The 18,295-nt window shown below is 43.5% G+C and overlaps 1 protein-coding gene across 1 annotated transcript; it reads right to left on the minus strand.

The window, feature by feature from the left end:
- Positions 1-7,550: 7,550 nt before the first annotated feature.
- On the minus strand, positions 7,551-16,720 carry LOC133382037 (lysozyme C-3-like). The gene is made up of 4 exons (XM_061621695.1): positions 16,552-16,720; positions 15,802-15,963; positions 10,209-10,287; positions 7,551-7,879 (listed from the first exon to the last, which is right to left on the minus strand). Exons 1-4 carry the CDS (start codon positions 16,685-16,687, stop codon positions 7,813-7,815), a joined length of 444 nt encoding a protein of 147 aa, XP_061477679.1. The 5' UTR covers positions 16,688-16,720; the 3' UTR covers positions 7,551-7,812.
- Positions 16,721-18,295: the final 1,575 nt, after the last annotated feature.

An 18,295-nucleotide genomic window follows, 5' to 3' on the forward strand; every position in this document is an offset into this window, starting at 1 on the left:
AACCCTTCCGTAATGATGGAGGGTTAAAGAGCAGGTTTGGGAAACAGCTTTCCATAAAGGCACTGCCTCCCCTTCCATTCTTGAACCGAGCGTGGAGAAAGGGGAGAAGAAGAGGGCAATGCGTTGATGATGCTCTCTCATTTCAGTTTAAGTCATGGATATGGGGACAAAGAGTAGGAAGCAATTATGAAGAACTCCTTCGCTGGGGGCAAGTGATGTTTCTTACTTCCTTCTCCAGCAAGACACAGTTATTGCTAGAGATGGGGAGAAATACAGTTCACATTTAATGTGAAATTACCTATTTCATGCTTTCTGAAATATGAGAACTGAAACATTTCTCCAAAATTCCTCCAAAAATTCCTCCAAAATTCACTGTTCTCCTAATTATTTGATGTGGTTCTCCAACCATGTAATGTGTACATTAGGGAGAAAGTGTGTAGGGCTGTGCAACTGTCCTGTCTGAATCCCTGATAAACTAAATCAGGACGATCAGTGCCCATTTGGGCTGGACACAGATCGAATCGAGAAGCTCAGTATCTGTCTGGACTGAATTGCTTTGGCACAGAGTGATCCATTGCAATCTGTAGCTCAAAGCAGTCCCTCAGACACCAGACAGAGTATTTCCAATGTGTTGTATTTTATTAATTGCAACACTGTTAGAGTGTTGGACTACAATCGGGGTTCGAATCCCCACAAGCCATGAAGCTCACTGAGTGACCTTGGGCCAGTCACTGCCTCTCAGCCTCAGAGAAAGGCAATGGTAAACCACCTCTGACTACCGCTTACCATGAAAACTATTCATAGAGTTGCCATAAGTCAGGAAGGCAGTCCATTTCATTTTTTCATAAGGAAAACACCAGAGGAGGGGAAGGAGGGGAGCTGGCCTTTACTTACTGAGAGCTTCAGAGCTAGAATCTCATCCAACACTCTCTGATCACAGTCCTTGTGGGGGTGTGGGTAGGGATGCTGAGAATTGGCAGGATAGAGCAATCAACTGACTGTTGTTATGTGCCTTCAAATCAATTACAACTTATGGCAACCCTATGAAACAGTGACCTCCAAGAGCATCTGTTATAAACCACCCTATGCAGATCTTGTAAGTTCAGGTCTGCGGCTTCCTTTATGGAATCAATCCAACTCTTGTTTGGTCTTCCTCCTTTTCTACTCCCTGCTGTTTTTCCCAGCATTATTGTCTTCTCTAGTGAATCATGTCTTCTCATTATGTGTCCAAAGTAGGATAAGCTCAGTTTCATCATTTTAGCCTCTAGTGATAGTTCTGCTTTAATTTGTTCTAACACCCAATTATTTGTGTTTTTCACAGTCCATGGTATGCGCAAAGCTGTCTTCCAACACCACATTTCAAATGAGTTGATTTTTCTCTTATCCACTTTTTTCAGTGTCCAGCTGCCACATCCATACATAGAGATCGGGAATACCGTGGTCTGAATGATCCTGACTTTAGTGTTCAGTGATACATCTTTGCATTTGAGGACCTTTTCTAGTTCTGTCATAGCTGCCCTCCCCAGTCCTAGCCTTCATCTGATTTCTTGACTATTGTTAATGACTGTGCCCAGATATTGATAATCCTTGACAAGTTCAATGTCCTCATTTTCAACTTTAAAGTTACATAAATCTTCTGTTGTCATTACTTTAATCTTTTGACATTCAGCTGTAGTCCTGCTTTTGTGCTTTCCTTTTTAACTTTCAACGGCATTCATTTCAAATCATTACCGGTTTCTGCTAGTAGTATGGTATTGTATGCATATCTTAAATTATTGATATTTCACACCTCCTTCATCTTGGTCCAATCCTGCTTTCCGTATGATATGTGCTACATATAGATTAAACAAATAGGGTGATAAAATACAGCTCTGTCTCACACCTTTTCTGATGGGGAACCAATCGGTTTCTCCATATTCTGTCCTTACAGTAGCCTCTTGTCCAGAGAATAGGTTGCGCATCAGGACAATCAGATGCTGTGGCACCCCCATTTCTTTTAAAGCATTCCATAGTTTTTCATGATCTACATAGTCAAAGGCTTTGTTGTAATCTGTAAAGCACAGGGTGATTTCCTCCTGAAATTCCTTGGTCTGTTCCATTATCCAACGTATATGATATGATCTCTGGTATCTGTTCCTTTTCTAAACCCAGCTTGGACATCTGGCACTTCTCACTCCATATATGAGAAGAGCCTTTGTTGCAGAACCTTGAGCATTACTTGACTTGCATAGGATATTAAGGCAATAGTTGGATAATTACTGCATTCCCTGGGATACCCTTTCTTTGGAATTTTGATGTATATTGAACTCTTCCAGTCTGCGGGCCATTGTTTTCTTTTCCATATTTGTTGACAAATTTTTGTCAAAATTTGGACAGATTCAGTCTCAGTAACTTGTAGCAATTCTATTGGTATGCCATGTGATTTGTTTCTTCCAAGTATTTTCACCTTATATTCTAAAATTTCTGGTTCTTCATCATACGGTTCCTCCATGAATGACTCTCATCTTTGCATCTCTTTTATAGAGTTCTTCAGTGTATTCCTTCCATCTTCCTTTTATTTTATCTTGGACAGTCAGTGTGTTTCCCTGTTGATTGTTCAACATCCCTACTCTTGGTTTAAATTTCCCTTTCATTTCTCTAATCTTTTGGAATAGGGCTCTTGTTCTACCATTTTTGCTGTCCTTTTCTATTTCTGTACAGTAACTATTGTAATTATACAGCCACAAGAGTGGCTGTATACTATAGTCAGCAGGGATTTTTCGCATTCTGCAATGTTAAATTGAAAATGCCCCCAGGCCATTTTGATGCTTTCCATAAGCTCATTTCAAAACAAAACCTTACAGAACTTATAGTCCTGAACTCAGAAACGTTTGCTTAACAATCCTGTCAATTTTCATGGTGATACACAAAACAGTCAGAGAGAATACAGAGTTGAAAGTGTAAAAAGAGAGAAAAACCAGACCCCTTTTGGACTTTTTTTCTGTCAGAGTTCTCATAATCTGTTGAAATTAATTAAAAATCAGCCATGTTCACAGAGTACCTGTACTCCTAATACTGACCTTGCCCCATACTTTGTCCATCTTCTGCAATTTAAAAGTTTTTTTAAAATGCCTGGCTGATTTTTAATTAATTTAAGAAATTTTGGCTTGAACTGAATGATAATGTTGGGCATGCTCAGTAAGAACCGTCAGTGTTCTAAAAGTCAGAGTCACAGATGCTTGTCTTGGCTAATCAGGTGGCCACACCCACACCAGATTTTGATTTCAAGTGAGACAGTCATGGCTTCCCCCAGAGAATCTTGGGAAGTGTAGTTTGTGAAGGGTGCTGAGAGGGACTCCTATTCCCCTGACAGAGCTCCAGTGGCCAGAGTGGTTTAACAGTCAGCCACTCTGATTGAAGCTCTGTGAGTGGAACAGGGCCTCTCCTAGCAACTCTCAGCACCTTTCACTAACTACACTTCCCAGGACTCTGTGGGGAAGCCATGACTGGCTCAAGTGAAATAACAGTCTGGTGTGGATGTGACCAAGGATAGCTTTGGTTTAAATTTGGGTGGGAAACTACATGTCCCTGCTGTAGAATAAAAAGGTGGGGGAAACCCTAAAAAAGAATGATAATGTTCACAGTGTTTTCCTTTTGGAAAGGAAAAGAGCTTCCCCTTTGCCCAGTGCCCACCTACCCAATCTTCTCCCCTCCCCCTCCCTTTCCTGCCCTCCTCCCCCCTCCCCTCCCCCAGGTCAGTTTCACCTATTCTAAGCATGATTGCACAGGGGTAAAGCCCACTGAACTCAAAAAGCATGCAAATGATCAAACCTGCCCTCCCCTCGTCCTTCCTCATATCCCCTCCCTCTTGCCTCTTGCCTCTGCCTTCCTTCATCCCTCCCTTCCCCTCCCCATCCCCTTCTTCTCCTTCTCCCCCTCCTCTCTGCCCTCCCCCTCCCCCTTCTCCTCCCCCATGGTAAGTTTTACCTATCCTAGGACTATGCCCTGGGAGAGCAGGGTTCAAATCGCCACACCGCCATGAAGCTCACTGGGTGACCTTGGGCCAGTCACTGCCTCTCAGCTTCAGAAGAAGGCTTGCCATGAAAAGCATTGGGTGATTGTCTTTCAGCCCCCTGGCAGTTGTGCTGTGGGGTGCCACAGGGTACCATCTTGTCCCCCATGCTGTTTAACATCTATATGAAGCTTTGGGGAGCGGTCATCAGGAGATTTGGGGTGAGGTGTCAGCAGTATGCTGATGATACCCATCTCTATTTCTCTGTAACATCTGAATCAGGAGAGGCTGTGCAAGCCCTGGACCGCTGCCTGGACTTGGTGGTGGGCTGGATGAGGGCCAATAAACTGAGTCAGAATCCTAGCAAGACGGAGGCGCTGTGGGTTGGTGGTTCCCGATTTCAGATAATTGGTCAGTTGCCTGCTTTGGATGGGGTCGTACTCCCTCTGAAAGAGCAGGTCCGTAGTCTGGAGGTGCTCCTGGATTCATCTTTGTCGCTAGAGGCCCAGGTGACCTCAATGGCTAGGTGTGCCTTTTACCAGCTTTGGCTGGTAAGAGCTGCGGCCGTTTCAGGACCTGGATAGCATGACCACTGGTGTTGTCCATGCACTGGTAACCTCCAGGCTGGTTCACTGTAATGCACTCTATGTGGGGCCACCCTTGAGGTTAGTCTGGAAGCTGCAGCTGGTGCAAAATGCGGTGGCGAGACTGCTCACTGGGGCAGGGTATTGCCAACATGTCACCCCGCTGCTGAAAGAATTGCACTGGCTGCTTATTTGCTACCGGTCCAAGTTCAAGGTTCTAGTTTTGGTGTACAAAGCCCTATACAGCTTGGGACTAGGATACCTGAAAGACTGTCTTATCCCTTATATACTGAGTCGATCACTGCACTCTGCAGGTGAGGGCCTCCTGCAGATACCATCTTATCAGGTCCATTCTGCACAACATAGGAAACAGAACTTTAGTGTGGCGGCACCTACCCTGTGGAACTCCCGACCCTTAAATATTAGACAGGCGCTATCTCTGTTACTTTTTCAATGCCTATTGAAGACCTCCCTCTTTCAACAAGCCTTTTAAGTTGAGACCTTATCCTAGTCTGCATCTGTGTTGGAATTGCTTTTTAATATGTTTTTAAACCTCTTTTAAAAAACAATGTTTTTTAACCTTTTTTGAAAAGATGTCTTCAAAGCTTAAAAAAAATATTTTTAAAAATTGTTTTGTTTTAAAGTCTGTTTTTATAATGTTTTAAAGTGTTTTTAGTGATTTTGTTTGCCGCCCTGGGCTCATGCTGGAAGGAAGGGCAGGATATAAATCAAATAATAATAAATAAAAGAAATTATGATTGCTTTGTTCTTCATCTTCAGCTTTACTCTGATTTTCGATATGACCAGGTCATGATCTGTACCACAGTCTGCTTCTGGTCTTTTTTTTGCAGAAAGTATGGAACTTCTCCATCTTCTGATACCAGTTATATAATCAATTTGATTCCTATATTGACCATTTGGTGATGTCCACATGTACAGTCATCTTTTCAGTTGTGCAAAAAATGTGTTTGCAAGAAAATTATTGGCTTCACAGAATTCAGTAAGTCTTTCTCCTGCATAATTTCTATCTCCTAAGCCCCATTTCCCCACAATCCCTAGTTCTTCTGTGTTAATTGGGAGAAATTTGCACAAAAATGCTGAAGACTATTCATGAGCATTTTTTTTTTAAATTACAAATGGTTACTGAAATGCGAAGTGAATTTAAGACTGCAAAAATGGAACCGGAGCAAACCCAAATGGATAGATCCTTCCACCCCTAGTTGTGATTCACCTGCCATAGAGTTTGCTGTTCTCTTACCAAAGGGCTCCTCCAGTGATCTAAGTGTGTTTTTTTCAGAGCCCTTTGGATTTGAAGTGCTACGCATGCTAGTGCATAGTAGGTTAATTTGTGCAGCATGGCCATGGAAGCCGCTGAACCCATGGGGGAGCCTTCTAGGTCACCGCAGATGTGGTAAAGCTGAGTAACCTTATTTCCATGGTTCATATATAATTAGGCTTTGGGGAGAAAAGGCTTGAGCTACTTGGTGAAAGAGAATGTGTCATGTGAGAATCCAGGAGAACTTGGACCAAGGCAAGAGATGTATGGACTAAGGCAGTGGTTCCTAACCTAGGGGCCCTGATCCCCAGGGGGGCCACAAAGTAATCCAGAGGGGGCCTCAACCAGTAAAGAAGTTATCTGTTGTTTTTTTTTAAAAGTCTTCACTGCCTGGACTCTGTCTGCTCCCCACTGCCACTGCAGATGACACCTTCCCCTTGTTCCAAATGAGAAGGGAGGACTTTTGCTGAAGTGCCAGAGCATCTTTCAGACATGCCAAGGGCAGGCATCTGCCTATAAAAGATGTGGCAAATGCCAAAGGAGGCTGAGGGTGAAGCTACCAAGAAGAAGACTCCCTATCACCGACTCCCATCTCCTCACACTGCTGCTGCTGACGACACTCTTACTCAGAACGAGTACTGCAGTTGAAATGTATTTATTTATTTAATTATTATTGCATTTATATCTCACCTTTCCTCCACCTTGCTCAAGGTGGTACACATAGTTCCCCCCCTTTCCATTTGATCCTTACACCACCCCTGTGAGATAGGTCAGGCTGAGAAACTGTGTCTGGCCCAAGGTCACCCAGTGGGCTCCATGGCTGGGTGGGGATTTGAACCTGGATCTTAGACCAACACTGTAACCCACTGGTGTTGGGAGACAGGACTGTAGATCTTCAGACTGTTGTGGGGGGGGGATACCAATTTGCTTGGACCTTTGCATTAAGAAAAGAAAATGCAGGGAACTTTTTATGGAAAGGTTTATTTGGAGATGTGATTTTGCCACGCACTATTTTTTCAATTAACAGAGACTAAAATTACAACTAGTGTGGAGGGGGTCACAAAACTTTGAGCTGTTAAAAGGGGTCTTGCACTCATAAAGGTTGGGAACCACTGGACTAAGGGCATGTTGGGCTCCAGCTTCAGTGTCGGGAGGTTCGAAGAGCAGCGTGGGGTTGTCTGAAAGCCCTTTTGCAAACAGCCCCTTGAGGGGAAATCAATTTCCACTGAAACCACTTCCCTCTCCTGGGGCAAGGTGCTCTCCCACTGTCTCTCAGCTGGCCTGGCCCCAGCAGAAGAACAACCAGGAGCTCACTTTAAACTGCTGATCAGTACCTGCCCCATACCTGATGTCACAAGTGTGGGGTAGGTGGGCATGTCGTGGGGAAACCAGTCTTGCTGTTTTGTAAAGACCAAGCAAAGATCAACTTGTGTCATTGCACCCACACAGACTGTAGCTCCCAGAGACCAGCATAGGTATGATAGAAATAAATGATTCATCACCCTGCCCATGCTGGTTACTGGAGGCTATTGCACAGGCATTATGACACAGCAGAAACTACCTCCTGATGATGATGGTATTTTACTACTACTACTACTACTACTACTACTATTATTATTCTGCTTGCTTGATCACCAAGGAGGACTCAGTGGAATTGGGGAAGGAAGCAGTGTTTGATAGCAATATCTTTGGGTTTCTTTTCTCCCCCATTCACCCATCAAATAGGAAAAGAGTTTTTATTATGCTCAGTTTATTGAAGATTTTCAAGCAGAGAAGCCCACAACCTCAAGCAAATCACAGCCCAGCCCCGCATACATTTCCACCCTCATTCATTCTACCTTCTGGGGCACAAAGGCTTGCATAAAAAGAAGCAGCTCAGTTTTGAATGTAGAGGGAGAGGAATCTGGTTCATCAAAGGGGAAATCAAGAGAAAGGCTGGGTCTCATTCAGAATCATGGAACTCAGACTCCACAGCCACGAGTCCACCGCGAGAGGTCTCTTCCTTTGCAATGCTTCCGCCAAGCAACCCTAAAAGTGACGGTGAGAGCAACAAATGAAGAAAAAAGGCTCACGTGGCTGTTCTGTGGATCGCTATGGGTGAGATGGATCTCCTTTAAAAGCTTAGGAAAATGTCCAAGTGAGGCATCACCATCAGCTGCTGGTCCATCCTTCCCCTTTATTATGTGTGCCCTTGACTGGCCCAGAGGAAGCAGAGAATCAAATGAAGTCTTGTGCCCTGGTCTCTCCTCCCTTGCAATCTATTTGTAGTAAGAGGTGGTGTTCTTCATCCATCTCTGCTCACGATCAGTATTGGTGGCCAATGCAGAGCCTAGCCATCCACACCCCACAATGCCCCTCTAGCAAGATTTCCAATTCCCACCCTCTGGGGAACTTTGTGTTGGCCAGTAGTGCAATCTATGTGACTCACAGACAGAGGTTTTTTCGGAGGAGAATGAAACCTGCAATAAACGGGTTAAACAGAGCAAGAGGGGTTGCCAGGTTCCTCAAGGCCAGCAGATGGTTGGCAAGGGCAACCGCTCTGATAACAGCAGCTCTCGCAGAAGCTCTAGTGTGGGGGAAAGTTGTATGGAGAGAGGACTGCGTTTGAAACTTATTGTCAGTAAAAGACTCTTACAAAGAACTTTGCTTGGCCTGGATTATTTCTGGTTCTGCACAGCTCCAGAGTCGCTGCTCTGGACTGTACCAACACGCACGCGCCAACACTTTGGCCCTCCAGATGTTGCCGAACTACAACTCTTTTCAGCTCCAGCAAACATGGCCAATGGCCTTGTCATGGAACAAGATCAGAGACTCTCCACCAGTGTAACCTCTTTATGCTAGTCTCCAGAAACTGGGATCTGTTAGGGATGGATGAATCAGTCTATTTCCACTCCATGTCAGTTTCATGTGTCTACAGCCATCAGCCCATCCCATCCTGCTTCTGTATTAATCTATTACTACTATTATTTTTTAAAAACTGCATACAATTTACACTGGAGAGCCAGTGTGGTGTAGTGGTTAAGGTGTTGGACTATGACCTGGGAGACCAGGGTTCGAATCCCCACATAGCCATGAAGCTCACTGGGTGACCTTGGGCCAGTCAATGCCTCTCAGCCTCAGAGGGAGGCAATGGCAAACCCCCTCTGAATACCACTTACCATTCATAGGGTTGCCATAAGTCGGAATCGACTTGAAGGCAGTCCATTTTCATTATTTTTAGTGTATTTCCCCCTGCATTTTAACCTGAAATACACATTTTTATACTTAAAGAAAAAGCTGAGAAAATGGGGGAAAGTGCAAAAATCCAAAGTAGAACTGTGCAAAAATCCAAAGTAGAACATATTAGTTCTGGAATTAGAGATCAGGACAGTTTGCGTAGAAATGTGGATGAAATAGTGGATGAAAACCCTAGAACTGTACCACCAATAAGCTGCTTCTTCCTTAACAGCCTGCAGTTGAATTTAAGGCCAAATCTAAATCTTTACTGCTTAGTCAAAGGCCACAAGAATTTAGGGCCAAACTATGTGTTTTCAGTGCTCACTGACATATAGTTTCGACTTTTCCTCTTCAGTACGCAAACACAAGATAGGATTCTGAAATGTGTGCGTGTGTCTTCTTAAAACATACCCCCAAAGCATATTTCTGCTAAGAATTGCCCCATGATCCTTTCCTATAAGAGGACACAAGCTTTCTGAAGGCAAAGACTGCAATTCTATCTGTCCTTACCCGGGGGGCGGGTATTCTCCACTGAAGTCAGTGGGAGTGACGTCTGAGCTATAATGCGTCTTTTAAAGATATGTGCTTTTCTGCAATTATTCTTTTTGGGCATGAGGAAACAGCTTCAAATTCTCAAAACAATTCTGTGAGGTAGGTTAGGCTGAGAGATGGTGATTAGCCCTAACAAGTCACCCAACAAACTTAATGTTTTTAACTTGCTTTTAAAAATGTGTTTTTTACATTTGTATATTTGTTTTTAATTATTGTAAACCGCCCAGAGAGCTTTGGCTATGGGGTTTTATACAAATGTGCTAAATAAATAAAGACAGAGTCAGGATTTGATCTTTGGCCTTCCAGGTCCTAGTCCAAAACTCTAACCACTACTCCACATTGGCTCAGTTTCCAGACTGTTTCCTTAAATCTCCACCTGGAAAGATACTAACTGCTGCTAGTAGCCACCAGCCACGGAAAGCCAAGGCAACATCTTTTAGCCATCATCAATGCCTACTGAGGAATCATCTTAAGCTGCTAGCTATATAGAAACCTAGTGAAAGCCACCTTTCCCTGTCCAGCCACAATTGAAAGCTAAGCTGTTATTGAATCTTAAAAGCAGTGGGATGTTAGCAAGAGAAGAACTCACCAGGCATTCATCCCTTGGGGGTCACGGACAATTCTCTTAGCACACTCAATGGAATTTGTGATGTCATCACGTAGGAAAGCTGTTGAAAGATTGTAAGAAAGAAAAAAAGGTAATTGTGGATTTCTAAAAATGGTTATTTCCAACACCATGAAGCAAACACCAAAATATTGCAAAATATTGGATAAAAATATGTCAGGAAGAGCATGTTAGAGAGATGGTCTAGCAAATGCCCCAGAACTGTTAATTCCTTTCTAGGGTTGTGCAACAGATTCAGCCAAATCCCAAATCCTGAATCGAATCAGGCCAATCGGGATGGATCCAGGTTTCCCCCAAGTTGAGAGGAGACAGTCCTGGATCACTGTGGGTTGGGTCGGTCTGCCCAAAGCAATCTGGAGCTTTAAGGGGATGGGTGTTGCAGCTCCAGCATGTTCTCCTGCAGGGATCATGCTGAGGAAGCAGACACCAGCAGGATAGGGAGTGGAGGATTCCATTTTGTGGGCTGCAGGAACAAGTGATGAGTCAAGAGCCAGCGTTTTTAAGAAAAACTAAATGTTACAAGGCCTAGAGAAGTTACATGTCCTGCTGAAGCTTATCAGCAAGAATACATGCTGGGAAGCTGTTGTGTGATGGCTAGCTTGGAATGCAGATATGGGTGCAGAAATTAATGTGCTGGGTGCATAAGAAATGATGGGCATGCATAAGTTAGAAGATGAACCAATGGAAAGGTGGCAGGATGGCATTAGGGGGCCAATTAGAATGTGTCATGAATTTTTGCTTGCATTGTATAAAAGTGTAGCACCCTCCCATAAGGGGTGTGCTTGTTTTGCGAATTATCGCCTTGCACCTCTTCTGACCAGAATGAAATAAAGCTTGTTGGACCCTTCAACCTGGGTGTGGTCTTTTGCAGAGCTTGGAAGTAACTAGTTACAAGTAACAAATTACTTGTAATTCATTACTTTTTTGAGTAACGAGTGGGTAATTCCTTTACATTTTGATTGTAATAGAACTAGGAGTAATTTTACTACTTTTGCTGAGTAATTGTAACTTTTCCAGAATTACTTTTGGGCGTTACTTTGGGGGGGAGCAGGGGAAGTCTTCTGCTCCTCTGATTTGTGGATAAAAATCATGTTCCTAAAACTGGGCTTCTGTGCAGTGTCGCTCTTTCCTCATGCTCTGTGGATGGGCAGGAGGCGATGAGGGAGGAGGTGGAGAGTGAGACGGGGTGGAGTGGAGAAAACAATTATTTTAAAAAATGGATAGTGGTGGTGAAGAATGGAGTGGAGGGAAAAAGGAGCCAGAGGGCAAAACATGGATAAAGGAGGAGAAGGAGGCAGCAGCAGAATGGAGATAAAGAACTATGGAGGTGAAAGATGACAACATGTGTGTGTGTATACTGTGTTTGCACTTGGCACACAAAGTGGCCTCCACCACCCTCTCTGGCTACTGTGCTGCATTTGCAGTACTTTAACTTTTTTGCATCTGAGGGGAAAATGTTTGCTTGAGTGAGTGTCCCTTAGTTGGTGGCAGGACAGGGTCTGGGAGGTGGTTAAGTCAGAGAGATTATGCTGGCTGGCTGAGCAAAAGCACTTGACAATGGCACGGAGAAGAGCTGGGAAGAGAAGGCATGGCCTGGTGAGGGGGAACTGGCCCAGGGAAAGTCCTGAGAGCTGGATAGATAGGCCTGGAAAGCCACGTTTGGCCTGAGGTTCTTCACCCCTGTGTTAGGGTTATATGTGTGTAGAGGGTATTTATAGTGGACAGTAGGGCTGTGCTCTGTGTTTGGCTGAGGCCTGAGGCAAATCAGGCCTCTTTGGAGGCACTTGGGCCTTGGCAGAGTCGGGTTCAGACAGCCATGGATCATGACAGGATAGGTTGGATGACCCAGAGCAATCCGTGGCTGTTGGGGGTGTGATGTAGGACAAGAAGAAGAGGTAGGCAGAGCAGGAAAGCAAGCTGAAGACTTACTTTAGATCCCAGCTGTGTCTTCCTTGGGAAAATAGGCATAGCTTCCTGCCTGCCAACTCCCCCCCCCCCCAGCATTAAGGGCCATAGCTTAGTGGTAGAGCATCTGCCTTGAAGGCATGAGGTCCCAGGTTCAATCACTGGCATCTCCAGATAGGACAAGGAGACAATCCTGTCAGAAATTCTGGACACCTGCTGCAGTCAGTGCACTTCCTATGTCCCTCTGTTCCAGGATCGATCCCTCAGCAATTCTGCACAGTAAGGGGGATGTTGTGCAAGTGGTTTTCCTAAAGGAAAGTCACTTGCTCAACATCACCAGTGCAGAATCACCCCCCCCACTGATCAGCTGTTCAGTGGAGAGGTCAATTCTGCAGGGTGCAGGTAATGTTCTGCAGTTTTCCTTTAGAAAGCAGTTTGCAGAGCATCACTAATGCAGGATCATCCCCTGTGCTGATCAGCTGTCCAGTGGAGGGGGAGATTCTTCAGGGTGCTGCAATTCCTCCTCTCCAATGCCTCTCTTGAGGCATTGATTGTGGGGGGAGGCATCACAGCACTCTGCAGAATGTCCCCCATTTCATTTTTTGGGGAGGAGGAGGAGACACAAGGTCTCCTTTTCCTGCTGCTGTCCCTGCTATATGTTTAATTTTAGTTTTAAAACCCTAACTGAACAGTAGCCCTGACCCCGAACTTATTCAGGAGCAGATATGAGGCAGGGCAGGGGGATGGCCCCTAGGACAACCCAGGAATGGTTGACCTGAAGACCCCCCTGAACTGGAGCCATGGGACAGGAAGGGGGGCTATGCACATACTTAGTGAATACAAGTGCGCGTGAAAGATCACTGTTTTTTGAGACATTTGTGCATTATCCCAAGATATGGAGGATATTATTTTGAATGAGCTACCATTAAAGTGTACAGTGTGTCTTGGATCCTCAACATCAGTTGTAGTAATCATAACAGCACTGGGTACTCATGTAATTAATTTGCATCACTCAAAGCATTCTGGCTCTCATCATGGATGGCTGAAAGGTTAAAAATGCTTTCTTTTCTTGCTGTAATCATGGAGGGCTAAAGATCCTGTCTGGGAAAGGAGAGGAGAAGAGGGCACTGCATTGATGATGCTCCCCCACCTCAGTTCAAGAAATGGATTTGGAGACAAATAGCTTATCCCCACGGGAGCATTATTTTTTTTACTAAAGACACTGTTTTTACTTCCATTTTCTATTTGCACCATCCACAGTAAGGGCTCAATGTCCTCTAATTTAACCACGCCCTCTAATTTAACATTTCCACTCCTTCTGGTTGCATGGCAATCAAGATTGCTCAGTAGAACAAGCTGCAGTAGGTTCCATTTTGAAAACAACAACCTGCAAGTGCAATTATTTATATTTTCACTGGTATGATACAGCTGAAACACAAATCTTTATTTGAGCAGTGTTATGTTTTTGCTCTCAAGTTAGGGGGAAAAGAATAATAATGACACCATTTGCAGCAACATAAAAAAGCCCAGCAGAATGGAGGAAGTTGCTTGCCAGCCCACAAGAAATGAAATGAAAGAAGGGAGGAGGAGATAGTGGCCGTGGAAAAGGGAATGATTGACACACCCACCTAAAAGCATCAGAGCAAAGCATCTGCAAGGAGGAACTCAGCGCAGTGAAGATGGTTTTTCCTCCCCTTTCTGTCAGGATGCAGGATTGGGGCCCTGAAGTTTCAGATGATGAGGAGAGGGAGGGGGTCATTCGGACAGAGTCGTGTGAAGGAGAAGCAGAAGAGGGGGAGGGAATCTCAGAGATAGAACTGTCTGGGAGCGAGGACCTTGAATGTCCAACAGACATAGATTCTTACCATGAGCTTCCCACGCCTCCTCCCCCTCCGAGCTTGGTGGAGTTGGAGAAGGAGGGAGGGCAAGGAGGAATCCAACCCTCTCCTGATCCAGGAAAAAGCAAGGAGAAACAGCCAGATGGTTTAAGCATTGCCCCCCTGCTTTCCCGCATACTTGAGTCAGATTTCTCAGGAGGGGAGGGGGCGGTGGCACCCCCTTCACCACATACAAGGAGACAGCAAAAGAGGCGGCAAAAGAAGGGGGAATGTGGGGTGTGGATGAGGGCACTTTGAGGCGGAGTGAGAGAATTCGCACTTGTTTGCCCCCTTCTTAAGGGACAGGGGAAGTAGTGGTTCCTTGTTCTGTCAACTCTCTCCTCTGTCACAGGTTATGTTTAGTAGTTAAAGTTCATGAGACGACGTAGTCTTTGTCTGGATATCACTTTAATAAAAACTGATTTGCTTTCACCAACTGGTCTGGTTCCTGAGCCTCAACCTGGACACGACACTTTCTGTATTATCAGTGGATTGGGTTAGTATGGATTTACAGGGATAAAGCATCTGTTTGCTGGTAACATCATCTGAACCATGCAAATTTAAAGGAGATGTGAGTAGCACCAAACACACAGTAAACCACTGTGTTAATGAGCCCAAAGAGTAGAATGCAATTATTAAGAATGGCTTAACTAAGGGACAGGTGATGTTTCTTTTTCAAAAATCCTTAGCTGGGGAACAAGTGATGTTTCTTAGTTCCTTCTCCAGTAAGACGCAGTTGTTGCTAGGGGTGGAGGAGAAATTGAATTTGGTTCACATTTAAGGTGAAATTATTTCATTCTCCCTTCCTGAAACAATATGAAAACTGAAATATATCTGTCTCCTAATTTTGCAATGTAATGCAATGCACTTCTTCTAATCTTGCAATGCAGTTCTCCAAATAATGTATACATTATGGGGAAGTGTACATGAAAATGCAGATATCAGTGAAAATAACATACATACAAAAATGCATTATACTAAGTAAAATTGCATACAAAAGTGTATACTTTAGGAGACATCCATGCTAAAATGGTGATGAACTCCCATGTAGACTCTTACTTTTTTTAAATAAACTAGTGCAGAAATGTAGAAAAGTGAATTTAAGAAAAATAGAAACTGAAAATGATAGTTTTGTCCATCCCCAGTTGCTGCTTCAGTGAACTTGTGATAAGCTGGGTCCACCAAGCAGGCTGGCCTTACCTTCTGCACTTCCTAGGCCCTCCATGCTAGATGATGTCAAGGAAGCAAGAAAGGCTCACTTTTCAAGTTTGGTTCCCCTCGGTATCTAATTTTCCCAATTTTCAGTTCAGTCTCCACATTTTGTGCATTTTTTAAAAAAGAAGTCCTCATGACAATTCATTAGCATTTTAGTGCAAATTTCTCCTAATATACACATTTTGCAAGCAATTTTCCCAAATATCATGCATTTTTGTATGATTTTCTCTGACATATGCATTTATATGTACACATTACTCTACTACATGCATTTTACGCGTTACTTGGCTGGAGAACTATATTGCAAAAATCAGAGAACTGAATTTCAAAGGATGGCTGTGTTTCAGTTCCTGTATTTTTTCAGAAGCTACAAATTAGGTGGATTCATCTTTAAATGTGAAGTGAATCAAATGTCTCCCCCATCAATACTCTGGACTAAAACAGGAAAATGGTAACTGGAGAATGAAACAGTAGAAGCTTCTTTTTAAAAAAAGATCCAACCTATTTGGGAAATTGCAGGGACCTTTTGCTAGTTATCCCTATAGTATCAAGTTGCTTACCAAAGCAGGAGGATTTGCAGCCATTGGCTGTTGGGCGCCTTCCATTGTCACACCACCAGCGGCTGTTTATCTGAAAAATCCCATAGTCACGGCTGCCATCCTTGTTGGGTCGCCCCACAGCTCTGGTGTTGTATCTGCTTTCATGAAATGCCATACAGATCCCTGAAACAAAGTAGACATGGGAAAGTACACTATGAGTTTAGATTTTTTTAAAAAGTTGAAAATTTTTGAAACAGAATAATTTTTAAAAAATTCTTTCAACATTAACTGTTGCAAATCTGTTATTTATTCTTTTTGGGTTTTTTTTTTTTAAATGGGTTAAATAGAAATGTCCACTTAGGTCAGGTGTAGGAACCTTTGACCCTCCAGATGTTGCTGAACTACACCTCCCATCTTCCCTGGCCGTTGGTCAGATTAGCTGGGGCTGACGGAGGTGTAGTTCAGCAATATGTGGAGGGCCCAAGTTCCTCACAACTGACTCAATTTCCTCCACTCCACATAGCCAGCACTTTTCATTATTCAATTGCATATTACTAGGGGCTAATGTTAGGTTTGGTTTACCATTGTGTAGAACTGCAGTGAGTGAAGATTCTTATCCCTGTTTCTCTCTTTCAAAGTCTAATGAAAGTTGGAACATTTTACCTAGAAGCGGTGGGGGTGGACTGTTTCCTGAAAAGAAGTCTCCACTTCAGTTGTGCCCTAAAACAACATGAAGTGACAAAGCGAAAGAGAAAGGAATTGCAAACTCACAGTTGCCCAGGCTGTAGCCACGGTATCTGTCCAGCCCTCGCTGCTTACAAATCCGAGCCAGTTCACATCTCTTCATAATTCTGGCTGCATTCACTACAATGAGGAGGCAGAAGAGGGTGAGGCCTAGAACCTTCATCACTATGACTTCCTGGAGAGTGATGCTGGGATTCCCTCAGATCCCCAGTAGCTTTTATAGCCCAAAGTTCTGGGAGGTGTCTATAGACGTGAAACAGAACATTGATTGTAGGGGTGTTAGTGTGTGTGCATTTATTCACAAGTAACATCAATGTCTATTAAGATTAGCATCATATACCTTCAGGTATTTCTTACTCTTCTGCCATTAGTATATGGTTACATTCACCTATTTGGACAATGCTCATCTTCCTTTCTTTATGAGTCACATGTTTTTAAGAACTCCAGCAGGTTTGTGTGTGTGTGTGTGTATTTTTTAATATGAAGAGATAGATAGTTGCCTGGTACTTGCACAAGGATTTCTCTCCCAGTATGATCTTCTATTTACTTCCAGCTGTCTGGTTTATTTTAATTAGAACAGGTGTTAACAGATTCCCATTTACATCTTGTGTACATGTTTATTTTCAGGGGTGTGTGAAGTTTTTATGCTTCTGTGTTGTCTTCCTTCAAGAGCAAGTTACTCCTCCTGTTTGTTATATTAACTAGATAGCAGTGCGTGACGTATACACCTCTGTATTCTTTTCCATTTCCTTTCCTAGTTCAGGCTTTTTCAGTTTAGAGAAGCTCTGTAAGAATTTTCCAAGTTGGGGTGTATTTACTATTTTGTGTAATTTTAATGTGAAGTTTTATTATTATTATTGTTATTATTTTAATTATGTTTCACTTCAGTTGTTCCCTTTCCTCATTGATCCAGCTCATGAGCCAGCCTACAGCCTACAGATCTTGACATTGTTTATTCTTAATAGACAAATTTATAAACGTTGTATTGTAGTTGATATTTTCAAACATCTTATAATTGATTTTAATGTTGTTCATATGTATCTTTACAGATTGCCCTTGATAAAAGGTCTTTTGATACCCATAACATGTCAGGCTACAATAAATAATAATTATTTCCACTCGTGGCTGGTTACTGGCTCGGCACTTCGAGGGTCTTCCTGTCCATGCCTGTGGTGCTCTTTGCTTTTCTGCTATTTGAAAGGCCCTCTGAAACAAAGATCTTCTGCTATTTGAAAGGCCCTCTGAAACAAAGATCTTCTGCTATTTGAAAGGCCCTCTGAAACAAAGATCTTCACTCCTAAAACCTATCGCAAGAGGCCAAGAGAACCTGGGGGGGGGAATCCTGTATTCTAAGTGCTACCACTGAGAAGGCCTTGTCATGTAACCCTAACCCACCACATTTCAGAAAGCGGCTTGTATCCAGTGTTAGTCCTGCTCAGAACACACCTACTGAAATTAATGGGCATGACTGACTTAGGGTCATTAATTCCAATGGGTCAACTTGGAGTAGTTCTTAGTTGGGTAACGCCCAGTGGGAAGTGGATATGGAGCAGAGCCTTGGGGAGTAGTAGATTCACAAGGGAGAAAGCAGCCCTTACATTCTCCTGGTTCCAGACTTTTATTCAGGGCCTTATGGTTAAAATCAGCACTTTGAATTTGGCCATGGGTCAGTGAAGTCGATGTAAAATGGAAGATCAATGTTCCCTGCAGCATGTGCCAGCACATGTAATCTATCAGGGCAACAGTAGTCCCAAAACCAGGCTAAAGAAAC

This window comes from Rhineura floridana, chromosome 3, assembly GCF_030035675.1.
Source record: "Rhineura floridana isolate rRhiFlo1 chromosome 3, rRhiFlo1.hap2, whole genome shotgun sequence".
In the NCBI taxonomy this organism is placed as follows: domain Eukaryota; kingdom Metazoa; phylum Chordata; class Lepidosauria; order Squamata; family Rhineuridae; genus Rhineura; species Rhineura floridana.